The 22488-nt window shown below is 27.6% G+C and overlaps 5 protein-coding genes across 12 annotated transcripts; 2 read left to right on the top strand and 3 right to left on the bottom strand.

Annotated features, from left to right (window-relative positions):
* Nucleotides 1-223: 223 nt before the first annotated feature.
* On the bottom strand, nucleotides 224-2061 carry LOC122519531 (KICSTOR complex protein kaptin-like). Of its 6 annotated transcripts, none has more exons than XM_043639035.1 (7): nucleotides 1840-2061; nucleotides 1449-1714; nucleotides 1205-1371; nucleotides 957-1135; nucleotides 793-868; nucleotides 433-724; nucleotides 224-355 (listed from the first exon to the last, which is right to left on the bottom strand). In XM_043639035.1, the coding sequence occupies exons 1-7, from the start codon at nucleotides 2042-2044 to the stop codon at nucleotides 284-286; spliced, it is 1257 nt and encodes a 418-aa protein (XP_043494970.1). In that variant the 5' UTR covers nucleotides 2045-2061; the 3' UTR covers nucleotides 224-283. The 6 variants fall into 6 exon arrangements, with proteins under 6 accessions (XP_043494970.1, XP_043494971.1, XP_043494972.1 ...); XM_043639036.1 differs by having other exon boundaries at nucleotides 433-638; nucleotides 812-868; XM_043639037.1 differs by having other exon boundaries at nucleotides 433-638; nucleotides 821-868.
* LOC122519530 lies at nucleotides 1957-6233 on the top strand. 3 transcript variants are annotated; one of them, XM_043639033.1, is made up of 10 exons: nucleotides 1957-2448; nucleotides 2838-3088; nucleotides 3214-3601; nucleotides 3738-3971; nucleotides 4061-4470; nucleotides 4541-4758; nucleotides 4940-5118; nucleotides 5184-5331; nucleotides 5424-5649; nucleotides 5734-6233. In XM_043639033.1, exons 2-10 carry the CDS (start codon nucleotides 3063-3065, stop codon nucleotides 5936-5938), a joined length of 2034 nt encoding a protein of 677 aa, XP_043494968.1. In that variant the 5' UTR covers nucleotides 1957-2448; nucleotides 2838-3062; the 3' UTR covers nucleotides 5939-6233. The 3 variants fall into 3 exon arrangements, with proteins under 3 accessions (XP_043494968.1, XP_043494969.1, XP_043494967.1); XM_043639034.1 differs by having other exon boundaries at nucleotides 1957-2478; nucleotides 5193-5331; XM_043639032.1 differs by having other exon boundaries at nucleotides 1957-2478.
* An 811-nt stretch (nucleotides 6234-7044) lies between these two features.
* On the bottom strand, nucleotides 7045-9380 carry LOC122519533 (annexin B9). The gene is made up of 7 exons (XM_043639041.1): nucleotides 9155-9380; nucleotides 8698-8748; nucleotides 8173-8554; nucleotides 7941-8093; nucleotides 7690-7863; nucleotides 7426-7607; nucleotides 7045-7348 (listed from the first exon to the last, which is right to left on the bottom strand). Exons 2-7 carry the CDS (start codon nucleotides 8722-8724, stop codon nucleotides 7295-7297), a joined length of 972 nt encoding a protein of 323 aa, XP_043494976.1. The 5' UTR covers nucleotides 8725-8748; nucleotides 9155-9380; the 3' UTR covers nucleotides 7045-7294.
* A 1621-nt stretch (nucleotides 9381-11001) lies between these two features.
* Nucleotides 11002-17563, bottom strand: LOC122519246. The gene is given in 15 exon segments (XM_043638588.1): nucleotides 11002-11658; nucleotides 11733-12035; nucleotides 12111-12439; nucleotides 12640-13009; nucleotides 13072-13250; nucleotides 13346-13532; nucleotides 13601-13655; nucleotides 13810-14083; nucleotides 14963-15051; nucleotides 15123-15309; nucleotides 16246-16429; nucleotides 16530-16637; nucleotides 16737-16842; nucleotides 16914-17019; nucleotides 17476-17563. Coding segments are annotated over 15 exon segments (2808 nt in total). The 3' UTR covers nucleotides 11002-11415.
* Nucleotides 17564-20421: 2858 nt separating this feature from the next.
* On the top strand, nucleotides 20422-22447 carry LOC122520152 (guanine nucleotide-binding protein subunit beta-like protein 1). The gene is made up of 4 exons (XM_043640155.1): nucleotides 20422-20675; nucleotides 20812-20993; nucleotides 21722-22052; nucleotides 22129-22447. The coding sequence occupies exons 1-4, from the start codon at nucleotides 20532-20534 to the stop codon at nucleotides 22426-22428; spliced, it is 957 nt and encodes a 318-aa protein (XP_043496090.1). The 5' UTR covers nucleotides 20422-20531; the 3' UTR covers nucleotides 22429-22447.
* The last annotated feature ends 41 nt before the right edge of the window (nucleotides 22448-22488 follow it).

The raw sequence follows: 22488 nt of genomic DNA, 5'->3' as shown, positions 1-22488 counted from the left end.
TAAGAAATCTTTGTCTATTTAGATTTTTAATATTTTTAAAATTATTTACACATGTAAATATTAAAGGATAATATAAAATGTGTTATAATTATAAATTATTTCACATTTAATCTGTATTATTATTTATTGCAGTAATATTTTCTTTCAGAATTGTATATATGTATAAAAATACAAATCAACTTTAAAAGAAATTACGTGTTATCATTAGTTACTTCTTTTTTTCTTTTTGTTATATATTATATTCAATTCAAGAACACAATGTATTGTGAGAGTTTTACAATTCTCATCTACCACTTTTAATGAATAAATTCTTAAACATTTCTTTCCACTTATCTTTGACAAGTACCGTGTTATGCTGGAACACAAGAAATTAAATATTAATTATTAATATATTTGTTAATTGCAATAGTTAATATAAGAAAATATTGTAACCTGTAATATATGGACTCCTCTTTGCGTAAGAACAATAAGTTCTTTCATCCCATCGTTGGTTATATCCATGTAGGTTATAGAATGCACAGGTGCATCGAATAATTTTCGTACGGATAATTCCCATGTGTCACCAGATAATGCAAAAATTAAAACTTCCTGTCCATATGTACCTAAGAGTATTTCATTTTGACCATCCATGTTTATATCTGCAACACATGTACACAATATGCAATCTGATAAATCGCTGCTATTTAATATCATATCTTTTTCCATTCCACAATGTAAAATATCCCTATAAACAAAAAATTACATTATTAAGAACATTTAAATTATAATTAATTTAATAATAATTTTGCTTACATAAAGACAATAGCATTACTTGTATTACCAATCAGGATGTTCAATATTGGGTCCTCATCAGAGAATAACTCTTTGGCTGTTAAAAAGAAACAATTTCATTTCAATTTAATCTATACATGTTATAATAAAATCTATGATTTGATTTAATTATAAAATAGACCTACATTTACATTCGTAATTTAATGATGATGGTGGAGAAATATTAATTCTATGAGGAAATATACGTATGCTTGAAATTGGCTTATCATATCTCAATGACCAATTTCTAACCATTTGTATTTCTAAGACGTCAACTAAAGTTACTTTGACTAGACCACACTCGCATCCAATTGCACTAAGTCGCCTAAAAAAATATTAAGATTACATACAATTTGTAAATTTTGTTCATAACAATAATTATTATATGAATTACCATTTATAGTTATCAAAATAATAAACGTTTATCCATAAGCAAATAGCTTGAATGTTATGCAGTTCAGGAAAATATTTCTCAATGGATGGTTCGATGTAACCGTGAGTCAATTTATCTTCCATAATCATATGAATCTTGTAATCGCTTCCAGAAATTAACCAAATCACCTGTAAGACAAACACCAAATTAGAGGAGCAAAAATATATTTTTGTATATTTTATAGTAATTCATAAAATATAGAAACCTCATTGCCAGAAGGTTGATGTGGTAATATTGTATGATATAAATGATATGGAGTATACGATAGCTCAACCATAAGACAATTTTGAGCAATAGTTTCAATTGTACTGTTTTCATCGCCTTCTCCATCAACAACACCTTCAGAATAAATATTCAAATATCTTTCAACGGATGTATTTGTGCTCGTTTTAATAATAGTTATTCCAATTACAAATCCATCACCCACATCCATTTTGTTATAAGCATCAATGGCAATAATTTCAGCCCCATCTAACAAAAATTATAGAAAAAGATTTTTATATAAGATATAATATATACATATATTATATTTATATATATTTTTATACAAAATTTTGAAATTAATGGAATTATACGATATACATAAAATCACAAACTAGGAATGTACGTGAAGAGTAATTCCTTGACTACTGGCCTCAAATTCCATTTTGGCGTAATATGATATTCACACGAGTATATCTTTCTTTTCAAAGATGCCACCAAAACTTTGTTAACTCCACTGAGTGAACATAACTGTGTCATCGAGTAAATATTGCTTTGGGAAGCCAATGGAAACCAATGTGCATCAATTAAATTGCTCATTACGATAATATATACGCTTTGACACTGAACAACAACAATAATCCTACGATTATCACTTTTATATAATTCTAGAAATATATTTATATACTTTAGTTTTGGAATGTTTTACGATTTACTATATTTGATATTCTTTGATAATACCAAAGAATAAAGAAGTACATAGAAGCTCAAGTCCCCTTTTTTATCTACCCAGTTTCATTTTTGTTATAACCGGGACCACCAGTGGGCGATAGTATGTAGAATACTGTATTCTTTGATAGTATATCCCGTTCTTTTATAGTATTGTACCATCACAAAAAAAAGTTAGCATAGAATTATTTTGCAGCGAACAATTTCTGACCATGTTTACCAGTTTTATTGCGGAAGAGTAGAATGATATAATTCGTAATCTAAAATATCTTTAAGTATTAATCAAAACTTTAAATATATCCCCTGTAGGTTTACCAAATTTACTTTTATTTTTTTCAAAGTGCACATGCACCTTGAATTTGTGGTAGCGCATGCGCGTAACATATAACCTCTTCATGACGTTTTTGATTTTTAATTAATAACTAATCAAATAATTAATTAATAAAGTTAAAAGCTATGTATTTTAAATAAACATTTTGTTAGCACTTTAGCGCACTTATTCATTTTCTTCTGCTGTGGCCAACTACGTTGCTTTACTGAGAATAAAATTTTCCAATATTTAATTATCAATAACTAATTAAATAATTAATAAAAAATTTTTAAACATATGGATTTCGAATTAGCAAATATCTAGCATGTAAATGTATATCTTTATTTTTCTTAGTTCTGGTGGTTGTATGCCAACTTTTTTGCGCTGGTGGGGTTGCACCTTTTTATAATACGTTTGGATCTTCATTGCCGACTGGGAAAAATTCGTATTAATTGTAAAGTTTTTTATTGACCGGTACATATCTGCTGAGGGTCAACAAACACATGCGATCTAAATAAAAGGTTATAAAGAGACATAAAAGGTTTCTTATTATTAAAAAATATTCAAATAGAGTTGAACATGGAGACGTTTTTAAATATTAATTGGTAAATATATTTTATCTTTTTGAATATATTTCTAAAATGATTACTTTTAAATATGTAGTACATATTTATGATATACATTATTATTTTATAACATATACATTATAACATCATAATTTATGTTTTAGGGAAGCTGATTTAACTGATATTGCAGATAATGAATTTATTAATGGAGAAAGATTAATAAAAGAAAGCGTAATGCATAGAATGTTACATGGAGATTTTAAAAATCCATTCAATCACATGGATGAAGATTATGAAGCAGTTAAAATAGATATGATAGAAATCAGTGATGATAGTTCAGAAGAAAGCGAATACAATGTGTGTGTAACTAAATTAAATGAATTACAAAATAAACTATATATACCAGGTTATGAGAGATTTCCATCTCAATTTCCGATGTCTGCTTTGACTGCTGAGGAACAAAATATTTGTTTACGTATGATAATGAAATTTTCTATTAATCAACAATCAGTTTTAACTCTTAAAGATAAACAAAATTTATGTACCTATCGTGTAAGCAAAATATAAAATACTACATTTCTTTTTATTATTATTATTATTATTATTATTATTATTATTATTATTATTATTATTATTAATATATTTTGAAATATACTGTCAATTTATTAAATGTGTATGATAAATTTAGAGGATTAAACATATCATAAGGCAAGAACAAGATCAATATTCGAAGATTGTTGAAAAGATATGGGAAAAAAATAAATGGAAAAAGATTTATTGCGAGGATTTTTTTAACGCACGATGGAAATATAGATCAGACTACATTCTTACATTACCAAAATATTATCTCGAAGAAACATATATTCCTTTTATTTTGGATGAAGAAATCAACGTAGAATTTTTATCTACTTGCTTAAGTAAGGTACTAAATTATAATTCAAAAATATGAAAATAATTTAGTTCTTTTTTTTTTATATAAATTAATTGAAATAAAAAATATTTTACTTTCAGGGAGAACTACCAGAAATAAAATTCCCAACTCTGACTAAACGTTTTACATTAGATTGCAATTCTAAAAGATTACAAGAATATTTTCCAATATTAAATAAATCCTGCAATCCATCGGTGCATTTCAAATTACCTGTAAGCAAAGATCCAACTTGTAAATCGTTGGCACAAGATAATGAAGTAGATTTAGTTATTTCATCAAGCGGTCTAAATTGTTTAGCATCTAACGCTGGACTAACTGATTTAAGAGCATGGATGTTACCTGTAACGATTAAATATTTTAATGGGAAAAATATTATATATATTAACAAGCCAGCACCACCAGTTTCTGCTAATGTACCAGAAAAAAATCATTTTGTATTCAAATATATTCTAAGAAAAGCTATATTTCAACATGAACCTATATCTGAAAGGTAAGACAATATTGTGTTATAACTATCATTATAATAACTTTTATAATAATATATTTTTAATATATATTAGGTTAGATGATATTACAATATATGACGATGATGATATGTTCGGAAATCTTTATTCCAATGATTATATATCACTCGAAAAAGATAACAATAGCTCGATTAACAGTTCGAACAACACAAAACTTATGGAAGATTTTGAAAATAAAAGTATGAATAAAGAGGATGTATCGAAATTAAAGAAAAGTGATTATTTAAACACATTCAAATTAAAGGAAGAAATGCGTAAGTATTAACTGTTTGAGTCCCAGGGGTCTTTAGAAAAATCGTGACGAAAAATGTCAAGTGAGGTGACAATATATCAATTTTACGTTGCGTTTTAATAATATGGCACTGTTCGACAAAAAATCTGAACAACTTGAACACGCTGCTTGAGACTTAAAAAAAAAATGATTAATTTTTCCAGATAATATAGAAAAACAATCCCATAAAAAAGAAAAAGACGATACGAAACCATACAGCTCAAGTTGTGTATCATACAATCTTTTTAAAATTGGACCATCTTTCAAAGAGAAAAACTTTTTAATGAAAAGTACAGTTAAAGAGTATAAAATATTAGTGCGTACAAAAGAAGATGGATATGAGGTTGGTATTTCTAAGATGATTATTATTATTTAGAATTGTAGAAAATTATATGAAGCTTTAAACAGAATTCACAGGAATCAACAAGACAAAAAATATTATTGGTACCAAAATTGGAGCATCAAACTGCATTTGGAGGAGAAGCTATAACGTTAAATGAAGGATTAAAACAATGGATATCTTTAATCTTTCGTCCTGACACATGTATCGCAAGAGGTATTTAATGCTCATAATTATTTAACTGTATGATAAGCAAAATGTACTTAATACATATATATATATGATATGTATATATTATATTTAAACAGTGAGAATATCAATGAGCAAAGCAGAAATAATACAAATACAAAAACGCAATGCCTTGGCAATTTGTAATGAAGTCAAACGGCTTTATAATAAAAAAGTAAATGTTTCATTAATTTTATTATATAACATTATTCAAACTTTATCATATGCTTCTCCTGGTAATTATATCATTACAAACTCTAAAGATGGAACTTTTGCTATCGTTTACAAAGAAACATCTACTACGGGGTACGCATATTTTATTATATTCAATTGTACGTTATAGATCAACCCTGGAGTTTCAAGCAATTAATCTTGATTAAATTTTGTTAGGCAAAACGTTTTAGATTTACAGACATTATATGAATCTTCTCAATGTCATACAATACCTACTTTCTCGTGGCCTAAGTTGGACAGATTATGCATAACGCCAATACACGAACGCTTAAACAGAATGCCACTTATGTTTATTCCCCGAAAAGGGCACAAACGAAAATTGGAAGCAAAAACTAGTACATCAGAAGAAATAAATAAATAAATATTAATAGAGCATTCTCTCTCTCATTTAATGTACATTTGTAAATAATTATTTTTATACTTTATAGGAGATTTTAATGATACAATAACAGAACAGAATTTGTTCTGTTATTGTATCAAAAAGGATCGTACATATTTATGAATGTAGAAATATACGAAATAGTTTTAGTAAGACTTTTTAATAAACACAAATTATTTTAATTGTATACATTAATTATACCGATTGTCCTATTTACGTGTTATTTAACAATTTTAACATTGATTCAAAAATAAATCTCTCTCTCTATTGAACAATATATGTAGGCACAGTATATATATATACAGGTAACCTCCAAAGAACACGAATACCTTCCGAATTACACGGTTTAACACTACACGATTTTCGAGTAATTCTTTTGAAAAAGAATAAAATACATATATTATTTGATATAAAATTATTTCCAAATATGTCATTTGCTATTTTTGATAAAATAGAGTTATGATCAAAGGCAAGATAGTTCAGGATTATAACTTTTATCGCGAAATTGAAAAATCATGTCTATGACTTCTCAATTCCATTCCATTTTAATTGAAATAAATACACATTACATACACATTACTTACAAATGTACATGTAAGTATGTAATTCAAATTTCGTTGCGATATTTCTTTGAAATTTTATCATGCATTGCAAAATTTTTTGTTTTATTTTTCTTTTTGTAAACAATAAAGTGTTATAGTATCTCAGATGGATATGACAATTTTATTTTGATAATAAAAATTTAAGATAAAACGTTTTTTCAAAACTAATTAAAAAATTAATTTGAATTATGTAATACAAGATTTTTTAGAAGTATTTACCAATATGAATTCAAACAATAAAAATTTTTAATTTTATACTTAACAAAAAAAAAATTTTAAACGTAAAGTTTTTTTATTTTCACACTTGAAACGGAATCCCGTTTTTTGTAGTCTCAAACAACAGAATTTCAAAGAACACGAAACCAATGAATCGTGTTCTTCGGGGATTACCTGTGTATGCTTATGTATATATATATATACATATATATATACATATATATATATATATGTTATATACATAGATGTATATAATAAAAATATATAAAATGTGTAAAAAATATAAATTTATAGATATAATTAAACTTTTGGACATACGAAAGAATCTTTTACCTTGTGCTAAACATCCAACTCTCATAACAATAAAACTTTATACTTCGAGAAATATTGAGATTCTAAAAATGATTTATATAATTTAATTATAAGTTAATATTGAATATCATGCTGATATTATCATAAACTGTGAAAGTTTACTTATATTCTTTATAATCTTAATACATTGAATGTTATTTAATCAGAATTAAGTAGAAACTAAAGACAAAAGAGCTTTTTTGTAGTCACCAGATGTATCATCCTGCAAAATATTAAATTTTGTAAGCATAATGAAACATAAATATTGAATGAATTTGAAGAAACAAAAGCAATACATACAGCGATCCAACTTTCCAAACTTTTACCATAACGTTCTTCGAAAGCTTTTTTAATATCACCTAAATCTATTTCACTTCTTGATACAATAATGCGAATCAAAGTTTTATCTTTTGTTCCAATTCCATGCATGCTGTCATATAAACGTTCAGCAAAGAAACCCACCTTCGATTTAACACATTTCACTATAAAAAGAAGAATGGTTAAGAAAAAGAATAAAATAATAAATAATGTATCTATAAATAAATAATTTGATTAAATACTAACCTATTCCTAAAAGGCCTTTTTCGATGCTTCCAGAAAATTCCTTTTTGATGGCAACTTCTATGTCATGTCCAGCAATTTTTTCATATTCTAAGAAGGTTTGTCTCAATTGTTGATAACTCCGTGTAATTAATATAGCATTAAATTGAGATTCGTCGGTACCCCATTGTTTTTCACCTATAATGAAAAAGAAATTTATATTTTGTGGATAAAATGGTATGAATGAAATAATTTAAATTAGATTTTTTTTATACCAGCTTCATAAAGTGCTTGAGCATCAGCAACTGCTTGATCGTGATCTATTCCTTGATTTTCATCCCTGTTAGCCTGAACAAGAGATACTAACAATCTTTTGAAATGTCCCGAAGTATCTCCCTTTAAGTCGTTTTCCAAAGTTTTACTATATACTGTAAATAAATATTAAAATATCAAATATTCTTTAAAATATGTTAAAAAAAAAAAATGTATTTATAAATAATCACTTACAATTCTCATAAAATGCAGCGACAGTGCGAATACCATAATTACTAAGCGTGCAAAGAACTTCTACAATAGCTTCTTCGTCTGTTCCTAATCCACTTACTGCATTGTGCAATTCTTTAGCATAATAATGCGGCAAAGGCGTCATAAGGGCAACTATAACATCTTCTAATTTCCCCGTAAGCTCACTTTTAAGGTCACTTATTAGATCTTTTCCATATAAAGTTTTATAAGCTTCAGCAATTTCTAAACGTTGAACTATTCCTCTTTTAGTTAATACATCAATGATAGCTCTCTCATCTGTTCCAAAACCTTTCATCGCTTTTCTAAGCACAGCCGCATCTGCATTAGCATCAAACGGATCTGCAGGATATACAGTTGGTGTGCACTATAAAAAAGTATTCTATAAATCTTTAACAGAAACTAACCAAGAAAAGGAAAGTAGTACTTGGGAAGTAAAAAAAAGGTCAATCTAAAAAATTCATGATAAAGAAGGAAAAAAGATTTAATCATCTCAAAGTTATTACTTACTTTGAATGGATAATATTGTTGAGACATATTGTTTGACTGTTATAAATAATACTGGAAAAAAATTAATTTTATTTATAAATAAATTTATAATATATTACAATTTTTTACATATTAGTAATATACATTACTAGTATGTATATTATAACTTAATGTATTTAAATACAACATAAATTTATGTTTCACATAATATAGCTCATATCATTATTTAAAAAATTATTCAAAAGTAAATTAATTCAATATAATAATTTAGAAGATAAAATATTATTATATATATTTTCAAATATGATATATATTTACGAGTGTAATGCCCTGCCCACTTTTTAATCATTCTTGATATTTATCATATGTTTTCTACAAAACTAGTTGAGATATATTGATCTATTTGATCTAATTACATTGCAATTTATTTTAAAGATAATTGACATAATTAAAAAAAATATAATTAATTTTACTTTACCAGTAGTTTCGTTATTTCGCTTAGATTTCTCCTATGCGGTACAATCGCGTAATGACAGACTGAATGTTGGAACACGTCAATACATTTTCTCTGTCGATGAGTAATAAAGAGAGAGAGAGAAGAGAAGAAGAAAGAAAAGAAAGAAAGAGAAGAGAAAGAGAAAGAGAGTATCCTACTTATTTAAAGAATACACAACTATCTGATTGTGAGATGAGTATAGACTAATTTCATTAGAAAAGATCTTGAGTATATTTTATTTTGTTAGAGTATATTTGAGTATATTTTGTAGATAGAGTATATATTTGTAGTATAGAGTATATCTTGAGTATATTTATTTATTTGATTAGAGTATATTTAGATGTATTATAAAGAATTCTCTCTATTCATTTAAAAAAAGAATTCAATTCATAAAGGTTCATTCATAATTTATATTTTAATCTTATTTTTCTCTTTTATCTATATTCATTAATTAGAAATGTTTTTATGGTATGGGTGTGGCATCAGATTACGTGTGTGCTATAATAGTGTATGACGATACAGCACTGTGCTACGTCACGATACGTTACGTCCATTATATTACTAATATGTGATTGGTTAATAGAAAAAAATTGTCTTGACATCATTGGTCACTAATTTAAAAAAATTAAGGTCAACTTTTAAAAATGCGCGCTACACGCGCGTACTGTATTTCAACTTAATTATAAAAAACGAGAGCTTTTAAAGATTATTTTCTTATATAAATATATTATTATTACGGGGTAACAAAAAATAGAAAAATTTAAAATACAGTAAAATACAATAGAATATTAAAAAATATCAAAAAATAATAAAATACAAAAATAATACATAGAATGTAACTTATTGTATAATACAATGCCAAAATTTAATTGTGAAACATTATTCAATTTATTTGTTGATCGCATACAATTAAATTTAAATAAAGAAATATTCAAACGTAGTATTTTTTGTAATTGTTTACATGGCATGCAAGTAAAATAATTAAAAAAATAATTTTTAAACATCCTGAATATGAAATTTTTCACAGCCTTATCGTATCTTTATATTCTATGATCAGGTACTTATGTCGTAACATTATCATGTTTATTGATTTTCTTTAGAGATTACGAATTTGTGATTATTACTTATAATTAATTTAACTATTCCTGAGAAAATTATAATATAGTTCTATATATTATGTATTGAATGATACGTAAGACATTACTTAAACAAAATAAATTAATTTTAAAAATACGAATAGTTACTGTTGAACTAATTTAAGTATGCATCGTATACAAGATAGATGCAGTTAAAAAAAAAAACAAAATATAAACTTTAAAATGTATGCAATATGTGCTTGTGCTGTAAATCACATAATTTAATTTTACTTAATTTTACTTAATTTTACTTTAAATTTTACAACCAATTAAAACATATTTTTTTTAAATAATTGTGAAACACTTAATTATATCGAAAATATTTATGCGTAAAAGTGACTATTACTTTGAAGTCCTATCTATAGACAGGCCCTTGTAATTAGTGTTTAGAAAGATTAATATAAAGTATAAAAACAATTACTATCGTCATTGTTTTACGAAAAGATGGAATAATCATATTATCATATTATACTAAAGTTAAAAGTATAAACTTAATATCTTGTAAAAATATAGTTTCGTAATATGTACAGAAGTATTAGCTAAGAATCAGAGATTACATTATAAATTCGTTTTCATATCTTCACCGACAACATAATATATTATTATTATTATTATTATTATTATTATTATTATTATTATTATTATTATTATTATTATTATTATTAAATCAAAATAAATTTAGAAAATCACATATCTAATAATCACCGAGTAGTTCTTTAATAGCTTTTGAAAATGTGCTATTATTTTCTTATCGTTATTTTAAAGTAATCGTTTCTCTTGTCCATAATTAAATTCTTCTGCCTAGCTGGAAAACTGTAATTTTTGTTATATATATTTGTATTTTAAAACTGATAAAGCTAAGTATACTTTATCTTCAATGTGATTGTAAAGTACTTAAGCAGATACGAAACATCAAGGATGAAACTATCAACGCGAATAGAAAAATGAATTAACTTTTTCTCTTTCTTTTTTTTTTAGGAATCCAAATCTGGTAGAGCACAATTGGTATAACTGCTGCTGTTTTTAGTGACTTTGTTGCTGTTGCTGTTGTTGTGGTTGTAAATGTCCCGCGTATCGTTGAAGTGGATATCAGGTGATGAGCTACCCTTACCAATAAGAGGATTCTTTGATTTCATGAATTTGTTTCTGCGCGGACTGCAAACCTATATATATAGGAGGAATGTTTTCTTTTTCATAATTCTTATGGCATTGTATGCTCTGATGATAGCGTTTTACTTGAAGAGAGAAGCAGTTTTGATCAATATTTTCCGTAACCGGCCTATCTACCAATGATGGAGACATCAATCCATTGTCTACGCGATTGCAAGTGACTTGATTCTTATCCAATTTCTTTGAATAAAGAATCAGAATATAAATATTAATCATTTTCTATAACGATTGTATCTAGAAAAGAAAATACTTACAAATTTTCGGTTTTCCATAAATTTCATAACGTCATCATTTTCTTCACTGATTACATCTATTTCAAATTTTTTTCCAAGTATTTTTACTTCCTTCTTACGCACATTATTCAAGTTATTATCGCGCATACTTAAAGATGCTTTCGAATTTTTTAAAAGACCCTCGTAAGGAGAGAACATTTTTAGATCTTGAAACTGTGCTCCTATTGATTCTTGACAATGATTTTTTGGTCCTAAAATTTTCACCTAGCAAAAATTTGGATAAAGTTTTAAAACTGGTGACAAAGTATAGTTGTTTCCAAAATTCTACCCAAAAACATGTCATGTGAAATTAATTTTTGTTAATTATTATTATTTAAATATTTATTTGTTCTTTCTTACCTTCGTATTAGCTTGATTTTCTGAATCAAGAATTTTTATTTCTGGATGATTGAGGGGTATCATTCCAGTATTGTGATCATTTTCATCGAATGGTAATTTCATTTTTGAATCACATTCTGCATGATCATATATAGTATTGTTAATAATAATCATATCTTCTGATATACTTTGATTAGGCTTGAGTAGAGGTAAGGTATTATTTATCATCGATGTAGATGAATGATCCTTATATAAAAACGAGGTACTCGAGTCTCTTGACAATCCAGGAATATCATTTTTATGGTTAAGAATATTCACAAAATCATGATGATTCGACATTACATCTAAATCTAAACGTTGAAAATAAATGTACCGTATAAATATACTAATAATTATGACAATGGACTAAGTGAACAAATTTTAAATATTAATTTTGATTTATTCTGTAATATTTGTAATAATAAAAAAAATCATAAAATAAAATTGTTTACTTTTTTGACTTAATCCGCTATCATAATTAATTATTTAAAAATATAATATTTATATTAACCTTCATCGTCGTGTTGCGTAATATTGATACTATTATGATCAATACCCAAAGATTTAGAACAAAGAATAAAATCATCGATCTTGGGTTGCGGTAAAAAGTTATGATCGTTCATAAAACGTTCATCGAGACATCTGGTTTCCAAAATATTGATTTCCTTATCCTCTAATATCTCAATCGAATCCATCGGCATTTGCTTCCGTGATGAATTAGAATTTAAAGCCGTAATCTGATTATTTGCATCGCTTATGATTATATCATTATTGCTATGTAAATTTACAGCATTGATAGCGTCCGATTCCTCGCTATTAAACATTGTCATCTCATGCGAATTTTGCACCATAAGATTGCGAGCTTCATTACTCGTCATTAACTGTGAAGTTAAGTTTGTATTCAATATTTTTGTAGTAATTAGATAATTTTAAAAAATATTACCTCGTAACCACCATCTTCAGTTGCACGAATAAATTGTATCCCACCTTGTACAGCAAGATCTAATAATTCATTATACTCATCGGTCGAAGAAATTGTAGATGGATCAAACGAACGGTGTGATTCACCTCCGATATGATCCGAATATATAAATTGACCGTCTAATGATGTAGATGCAGCACCTAACATTTTGTAATAAACACGGATAGAAATAAACTTACATGTAATAATATAATTATATATTATTATTATACGAGATAATAAATGTAAAAACTACCTTGATGAGATTCGGATCCAGAATCAATAGCAAAACGTGATTTTCCATCGGGTTCGATTTTTTGAATGACAGAATTTACAATTGGCACACGTATTTGTATAGATTTTATATTATCCAGATTTCTAGTTCCAATAGAATTAGTTCTCTCAGTTGTCTTTATATTATCACTACTTGTCGAAGAAACGTTCTATAAAAAAATATGTATGAACTATGGATACGCGTTAAAAAATATATATATATGCTTTTATTTCTAACCTCCGGCATTTTATTCCCATCCTCACCGGGCAATTGTACTATTCTGACATTTTTACTACAACGAAATAATTAAATATAAGTTAGAAATACTTTTACATATACTTACGTAAATAATACTAAACAATTAAATTATACAATATACAAATAATAAGTTTATTATAAATTACTTGAATAATTCATTTGAATTTATATAAGAGATTTTTACATACTTTTTAATAATATTCTGATTGTTTGGTCCGGCCGGCGGACAAACTGGCTGCCGATATTTAATCCCATGTTTGTATTCCTCGTGTGATCTCAATGAAAATCTTCGTGGAAATTCCTTGGCACAAATTGTACACGTATATTGCATTTTTTCAGCATGCGCGTGTGCCTTTACTTTATGACACACTAAATTCGACATTTGATTAAAACCTTTCCCGCAAATGTCGCATTTATATGGCCTCTCGTTCGTATGTGTGAAAACGTGATTTCTTAGATTACCTGAACAATATATTAATATAATTTGAATATAATTAATTAAATGCAATGACAAAAATATTTACTACTGAAAGTTTATACTATTTTTTATTTAAATAATTTTTCTACCAGTAAATTTCTAACACCAATATAATAAACGTTACTCTTTATTTGCAATTTAATGTACCGTCACCATTTTTATTGCAAATGTATTTACATAAAACATGCGTATTTAAAAAAGAATAAAATTTACATTTCACTCTGTATCACACAAATATATACAGAAAATATTATAAATACCTTTCAATTAATTTTGTTGGTGTGAAATAATCCTGTATATTATATAGTAAAACTAAAAAAAGATTATTTAACACATTTTATGTACTTTTGTAATAATAATTTAGTCGCCCAGAAACCAATGGGGTTGTTTATTTTTTTATATTTTCTGATGTTTGTAAATTTTAATAAGATAAATAATATTATTCTTTTTAGTTATTAAAGGATTTTTACTCGTTGCTTTGTTTTTTCTATCTTTTTCAATTGCGAAAAAGTGAAAGTCCTAAAGTTTTTAAGATGCTGTCATTGTCCTAATAAATACTTACGTCTTTATTTGCACATCCTGTATATAGCTTATTTTGTTGCAGAGCTTACCCTTTGAAAAAAACTTTATATACTTTTCTGATCAAATTCAGAAACCAAAAATTTTTAAAATGTATTACAAAACATTAATTTCCTCAATTTTCATTTTCTAGACTTAACCGCATTGGCTTCTAAGTGACTCAATTAACAAATATAACTTTTATTGAGCTTTCATTCCCTAAAGTGGTTTAAATTTTTATATTGATAATTATAATTTTTTAAAAATTTATCATTAAGTATTTTAATTAAATTACGACTACCTACCTTTTTGATGAAATCCTTTCCCACATATATGACATTTGTGCGGCTTGTGTTCGGAATGAGTTTTTCTATGCGAGATTAGCGTAGATACTCTAAAATAAAAAACAAATTCATTTATTTATTAATTCATTGATTATTCCATTTTCTGCTTACTTCGTCGTACCTATTGAATGTTTTTTTGCAAAATTCACAGACGTACGGTCTCGCGTCGCTATGAATGGCTTTGTGTTGACTTAAAGTTGACAATTGACGAAAAGCTTTACCACAAATTTCGCATTTAAAATTTCTTTCGTCGGTATGAGTTGGTAAATGTCGCATCAATGTGTATTGATGACGAAATTCTTTAGCACCTGTAATTTGGTAAATAATTAAATATATAAAAATAAAAAAATAGAATCTTTCTTGTTATCTGTCCGTCATTTTTTCGGTATGCTATTTTTTTTATACAAAAAAAAAAACCAAAATAAATGTATGTAGAGTTAATCGATACAAATATTTAAATTGTATATAATACACGAAATTCAATAGAACAATTATTATACAGGGTGATTCACTAACTTTTGCCACCAAGATAGCTCCGAAAGTATGATAGTAGCAGAAAAGTTTATAAAACAAAAGTTGCATGAAAAATTCGGGAGTATAATATGACGTCATTTTTTTTTTGCTAGGTTTACTCGCTTCCGAGATTTAAAAGGGTCAAGTTTGTCTTTTTAAATGGAATACTATATTTTGGTACTTATTTTCTGATAAAGGCTGTCGTGGCGAATCCAACGATGTGCAACATTAAGGTATTTGAAGGTCAACGAAAGTCAAGTTTGGCGAACCATCCAACTACGATACAGCTTCTCCGCGTCATGCTTGCGTCGTGCGTGTGTTAAAGTTGCGTCATCCTTTAGGTGTCCGACAAAGGACGGAACAGTCAGACAACATCAGACTGGTTTCATAAATACGCCATATTTAATAAATATTTACTGTATTTAATGTTGCACATCGTTGGATTCGCCACGACAGCCGTTATTAGAAAATAAGTATCAAAATATAGTATTCCATTTAAAAAGACAAACTTGACCCTTAAATCTCGGAAGCGACTAAACCTAGCAAAAAAAAACTGACATATTATACTCCCGAATTTTTCATGCAACTTTTGTTCTATAAACTTTTCTGCTATCGTACTTTCGGAGCTATCTTCGTGGCAAAAGTTAGTGAATCTCTGTATTACAAAAATAATGACGAACAATTAATAGAAATCTCAAAAATAATAAATACAAATAATTAATAACACATACAAATTCCGCATTCCCAAATTTTGATCGTTTTTCCATCGCGTTTTAAACGTTTGACAAAATGTAATCTTGATCTAATATCATCTTTATCGATTAAACGAGTCGTTGAAGAAGATGGACCGTCAGTTATCGGATGTGAGTAAACAACAACGTTATTATCGTTCGTAGGAATGCATTGTTCTAAAATCTACAAAAAATTCATCTTATTTAATTCATATTCAATTTGTTAGTTTTAATTGAAAAATAATGAAAAATATATTTTATTTATTTATCGTTGAACTTCTTACTTTATAATTCAAAGCATCCTTTCCAAGAAGTTTGCTGACTGTACTCTCAACTTTAATTACCTCAGTGTCAATGGTTGTATCCAAATTCATTGAGTTATGTAAATCACCCTTTAAAAAATAATTTATTAATTGATATTACTGGAAACCAGAGAGAAAAGAGCAAACTTTAATTTTAAACAATTTTAATTGATGATTGATATAATTTACTTGAATTAATTGATGATCGTTCGAAGATGGTGCGCTAGAAATAATTTGAACATTCTCTGTTACAATATTATCTTTAGGTTCTTCTTTTACAAATACCTCGTATACACTGAAACAATATATTGAAATATATTTATCAATATTAATAAAAGATAATAAAACGATTCAAAAAATAATTACCTGATTACTTCATCTGGAACTGTGCGAGAAAATTGTACTTCGTTTTCTTCGTATTGCGTACTTCCAACACAATCCAAAAGAGAATCTCCAAAATTATTTGTTTCATCTATCAATAAAGAAAATACAAAAATAAAAAAACTACATCAAATTAGTCGATTTACAAATGCAATAAAAGAAGAATCGCAATACCACAAAAACTTGTTGACGAAAAAGATATTAAAAATAATAAGATCAAAATTGATTTTCGGTACTTCATCGCGGATATGCTCCCGTTCAAGTGGGAAATGCTGAGATTCACCGAAATGCCTAGGCATTGCCTACAATACCAAGCGTTTTTAAACAATGTAGGAAACAGTAGAATTGTTACGGACTTTTCCTAGGCATTGTACATAATACTTAGGTATTCTATAAAATACCAAATGCTATTTAGGCAATGTTGAGAAGGATACATTATCGGGCACATGCGCGCGCACGCACACATACACACGCGATCATGGAGCACAGTAAAAAACTAATTTTTTTTTAAATAAATTAACCACTTGCGTTAGTAAAAAAAATTCACCAAGGCGTCCATGCATGTCGTTTTTGTTTCTGTGACAATCGCCTGACGACGTGTGTAACACGTCGCTGGCGTCCAGTAACAGAAGCATTTCTACGTGCCTGGCACGTCTTTCCACTGCAAGTGGTTAAACACCTTGACTGCTATGCGAGTTTTCGGGTGCGGGTTTTCAAGACTATGCATGCCACCATACTATGCACCTCTATAAACTGAAGCTTACTCAATGCTGGCGTGTTATTATATAGGACCCGCTGCTACTTTTCGTCATCATCATCATCATCATCATCAGCCTATACTGTCCACTGCTGGACAAAAGCCTCTCTCATATTGAGAGGTTTTTAGCCTTAATCTTCCTCGCTGGCTAAAGACGTGTTGGAAGATGGTGTAAGGATAGTGTGTTAGGGAAATTTATAGGTTTAGACAAGGATACTGGATGGGACAATGGATTCCCCCGTATGGTCTTGGGAGATAATCCAAGGCTTGCGTAGGCAGGGTCGCATCCCTGAAGTAGGTCTATCCTCCACCGGGATCGTGTAGGAGTACCTACCCGCTACCTTAGCTACTTTTCGTAGTAGAAGATTATTACATTTAGACCAATATTCATAGAGATTTCCATGGAAAATCTGTATCTTTTGTTCCTTATCATAGCGGAAGATAAGCAGGTTTAGAACGAAATGTTTCATATCTGCTTTCTTACTTTACCAGTTTCTCATTTGTCATTCTACACAATATCTAGGAATTGTGAGAAATATGAATACATTTTCTACATTGCCGGGTTTTTTCTTGCCTAGGCATTTTGGTGAATCTCGGATTTCCCACTTGAACGGTAACAGAGACAACATAACAGAATCAGCTTTTTGTAGATTGAAGATTGTAATCAAATACTTTTACGCACTTATGGAATTACTAATCTTTATCTACCAACTATTTCCGCTAGAAGCTTGCTTTATTCATTCAAAAGGAAAATAAGCAAGTTTAATGCACATATACACATTAATTTTTTTTCGTATCTCCCATTGTTAACATGCGTGTATTACCAAATAATGCCGGTACTTGGAAAAAAAATAATATTTTCACACACAATAGACTGTCTCAAATAACAACGCGACTGCGAGTACGAACTACAGCAATTAAAACCTCGCATTCACATTTCCATCAAATATGCATATACATGTGAACGAGCAAGTAAAATGTCACACATACTAATTACTGTGTTTTCAGTCTTTCTCGTCTCTGTAACAATAAAATGACAAAAAGTCCAAACCAGTTCGGATATTACTATTCGTATACCGAAGTTCTTTCTTTCGTTCCATAGGATTATACGTACTTTTTATCAAAGGATATTTCAGAAATTGTATATATGCAAACGTTATACGTTATCTCTATCCTATTGATATTAATTTGTGAACTGAAAATAACTTTGTAACACATTTTTATACATGTAATTATATTTCTACGAAATGACAGTCTGAAATATATATATATATATATATCACCCAAGCTCGTGTTAATTAGATAATTAAAATAATTTCAAAATACTTCTAAAAATAGTACAGAATTATTAATTTTGATTATGTTGCAAATTCCTTAATCATAATCCAAAAAAATGTTAAAAATTAATAGGAATTTCATGAGCATGAATTGTACATTTAATTAAAGACAAAGAACTTGTACCCTTTTCTCTTTGCGTTATTGTTTTTGAAATAATTTAAATTTACACAATTGTTACATGCATTTTAATCACACACAATAACGAATAATATTATTTAAAAACATAAAAAATAAATAGAAATAATAAAAATATTCAAATCTTCAACTACCAGTGTACGAGAAATGATCGATTATTCGGGAAATTTAAATTAAATATAAAATTTAAACCTGTGTTTTTTGATTGTAATCTGATAAAAAAAATTAAAGAGAAATAAATAAATATTTAAAATAATAAATGTAGCACCGATGAAAGATCTGATCTTCAATATTAAAAATTGAATATTCATTAACTGTTTTTGTGTATAATCACGGAAAATGAAGTGTTACGCATGTATCTCATCGATAATTAGCATTCGGAAAGACAATCTACGAACTGTAGGGATCAGTAGAAGGGCGATATTTGGTAGATGGACTTTTTTTTATTCTCTCTATCGATGATATTAAATAAACAAAAGCCGCCATTATTAGAGCTGATCGCGCTTCAAGCGCGTTACGATCGCTTGACTTTTTTTAAACAAAAGTCTTTAATAGGAACTTATAAAATGATTAATATATCAAAATAAATATCTAAAATTACTCACAATTATACGTTTGTAGCAGGTTGTTATCGGACATCTTTTTAACGTCAGATTTTTTTCTAAAACTATTCGTCTTGCACGTGGACGTTTATATCGCGGTTGTATTCACATCGACCGCCACTAAGAAAACGTATGTAAATGGCATTAAACTGATGGACTAATATAAAACGCCTCTCAGCGGATTCATTTCTAATTATTATCTTTTAATATCGAAAATCGACGTTCACTACATATTATATATCGAACAGTAGCAGTAATTTAAATAAATTAATCTAATAAACAAATGAATTACCGTCTAGGATAATTAACGTTTGACGTGATTCTCTTATTTCCCTTTTCTCTTTCTGTTTTCATTGATTCAATTTTAATAACAATTACATAAAGAATTGATTTCGTAGATTTTAATCATTAATACACGAATTATTTATAATATTAATTAAAATAATGATAAAACATAATGAAAACTGATTTATATTCGATAATTTATAGATTTTTGTTTGATTAAGAATTTATACTCGTGCGAAATGAGAGAGATTTTTTCTCTATGTACATTTATATTTAATATAATTAAAAATTTGTTTGCTAATTTTTTATACTACTCAATCGATATATAGTTAACGTTCGCGTGGTAAAACAGGTATGCGATGCGATCCGATGCCCTCTAGTTTTATTTCGGTAGTGTTTGTTATTATACTAAAGAAGATTTTAGGGAACAAGTTTATATTTTTATTTTTATTTGTAGATAATAATATAAAGAAATATTAATTAACAATGGAAAATACGGTACCAGAACCAAAGTATCTTTTACGTAGTAATATGGGACCCGTTCATTGCCTTTCATTTTATCTTACTTCTACCAGGGAACATTTATATGCTGGTTGTTCTTCAGGCAATATTTACATTTGGGATTTGGAGGTATGAAATATGTGTTTTTTGAATATATTTTTAATGATTTAACATATTTATTGTATGTATGAAATATTTAATAGTATTTTCTTTTTTTCTTATTCATGTAATTTTTTAATCTATTATATTTACATATTTGTTCCAGACTAATAGAGTTGCGAAACAGTTCTATGTAGGAAGAAAAGATCCCTGTTTAGCTATGCTTAATATGAATGACAACCATTTATTAGTCCAACAAAAATCTGGTAGTATCAAAATGTATAATTCCGCTGAATCATATTGGGAAATAGATAGAGAAATTCATCTTGATAACTATACTTTCTGCAGGTATATCATTTAAATACTTAATAAGTTTTATGTAAATATATATTAGGTTGGCAACTAAGTAATTGCGGATTTTATCGATAGACAAATTACATTTAATTCAGTTTTTTGATAGCAAAGATCAGAAATTTTATGAACGTGGAATTATGACACTGTCCTGAACGATGGCAAAAGGTCATCGACAAAAACGGATAGTACCTAATTGAGTAAAGTTATATTTGTCAGCAAACATTTTGAATTTTCCTTCTTATTTAAAATCCGCAATCACTTAATTATCAACCTAATATTTACTAAAATATAATGAATGTCATCTAACTGATATTACAAACGAGCTAATTTGTCTAGTACACTTGATCTTGATTCAGTTTAAGTTCAATGGATTTCGCTATTTTTCTTATTCTCAGAATTTAGGAGAGCATTTTTGTGCTTTTTAGTATGTTTACAAACATTGTCAATATTATAAAATCTTTTGTATCAGTCTTACTCTTAAGCTTATCAAACAAGACTTATAGTTACCAGGGTTGCAATCTCAACGTCAGTCTCTTTAGACTGTTAAGTTCTTTAACTTAACAAGTCAATTGCTATAGATTCTATTAAAAAACAAATACAGTATTTGATTATTTTCTGCAGTTATAATCAAAGAATAACTAGATTAAAATCAATAAAGTATTTTAAACGAGTATCTTATTTTGAAATTAAATTTATCTGAGGGCATTTTTGCATGATTACAGATCTCAAATATTATCAGAAGATGTTATCATCGTTCCTCTTAAAAATTCTAATATTGGATTATATTCCACCAAAAATTTAGATATGATAACGATGTTAAACTGCGAGCAAATCTCATGTGGGAAAAACTTAGGTGAAGTAATGGCTATAAAACCCTTGTCATCTGAAAATCAACAAGTTCTTATCGCTTATGAGCTTGGATTACTTGCATTATGGGATATAAGAGCAAGAAAAGTCCTTCATTGCATGTGTGTTGAATCTTTCCCCATGACTCTTGACTTTGAAACTAAAAATATGCAAGGAATAGTTGGTTTTCCTTCTAATAAATTGCAGGTAAAATTTTAGTATAATAATTATTATATTTAAATCAGATCATATGATATGATAGAATCTCTTCTTTATAATCTAGATATTTAGTTTATTACCCAACAAATTAGAAGATAAAGATCAAATAACTTTAAGAACACCTGGTACATCCATTACAAGTTTAAGACCAGATACAAAAATTTGTGCTGTTGGTAGTTGGAACGGTCGTATTAGATTATATGCTTGGAAAAAGTTGCAATGCTTAGCAGTAATTAATGAATATACAGATATTGTGTACGATATAGTTTATTCGCATACAAAAATACAATCATATGATTGTAAATGTTTAATGGCTGCTGTAGGATTAAATGGTTATATATCTTTATGGGATCTTTATAATTGATATTAATAAATTTTAGGAATAAATATCTTTCTTGCACTGTAAATATAAAGTAAATATATA

Source organism: Polistes fuscatus, unplaced genomic scaffold (genome assembly GCF_010416935.1).
Source record: "Polistes fuscatus isolate 324 unplaced genomic scaffold, CU_Pfus_HIC Scaffold3, whole genome shotgun sequence".
Taxonomy (NCBI): Eukaryota; Metazoa; Arthropoda; class Insecta; order Hymenoptera; family Vespidae; genus Polistes; species Polistes fuscatus.
Note: the sequence above shows the minus strand (reverse complement) of the source record. Positions and strands in the feature narration are given on the sequence as shown.

Bases quoted from the DNA above. Each gene is read 5' to 3' on its own strand.
- LOC122519531 (XM_043639035.1), bottom strand. From the start codon at position 2,044: ATGAGCAATTTAATTGATGCACATTGGTTTCCATTGGCTTCCCAAAGC. The intron at 1,136-1,204 runs GTAATTCATATA...ATATTTTTTTAG, and splicing joins TATTTTGATAACTATAAATG to GCGACTTAGTGCAATTGGAT. The intron at 356-432 runs GTTACAATATTT...CTTGTGTTCCAG, and splicing joins GAGGAGTCCATATATTACAG to CATAACACGGTACTTGTCAA.
- LOC122519530 (XM_043639033.1), top strand. From the start codon at position 3,063: ATGGAGACGTTTTTAAATATTAATTG. The intron at 3,602-3,737 runs GTAAGCAAAATA...TGATAAATTTAG, and splicing joins AAAATTTATGTACCTATCGT to AGGATTAAACATATCATAAG. The intron at 4,471-4,540 runs GTAAGACAATAT...AATATATATTAG, and splicing joins CATGAACCTATATCTGAAAG to GTTAGATGATATTACAATAT.
- LOC122519533 (XM_043639041.1), bottom strand. From the start codon at position 8,724: ATGTCTCAACAATATTATCCATTCAAA. The intron at 8,555-8,697 runs GTAAGTAATAAC...ACTTTTTTATAG, and splicing joins AACAATATTATCCATTCAAA to TGCACACCAACTGTATATCC. The intron at 7,864-7,940 runs GTATAAAAAAAA...TTTTCATTATAG, and splicing joins TCAAGCACTTTATGAAGCTG to GTGAAAAACAATGGGGTACC.
- LOC122520152 (XM_043640155.1), top strand. From the start codon at position 20,532: ATGGAAAATACGGTACCAGAACCAAAGTATCTTTTACGTAGTAATATG. The intron at 20,676-20,811 runs GTATGAAATATG...TATTTGTTCCAG, and splicing joins TTTACATTTGGGATTTGGAG to ACTAATAGAGTTGCGAAACA. The intron at 20,994-21,721 runs GTATATCATTTA...GCATGATTACAG, and splicing joins GATAACTATACTTTCTGCAG to ATCTCAAATATTATCAGAAG.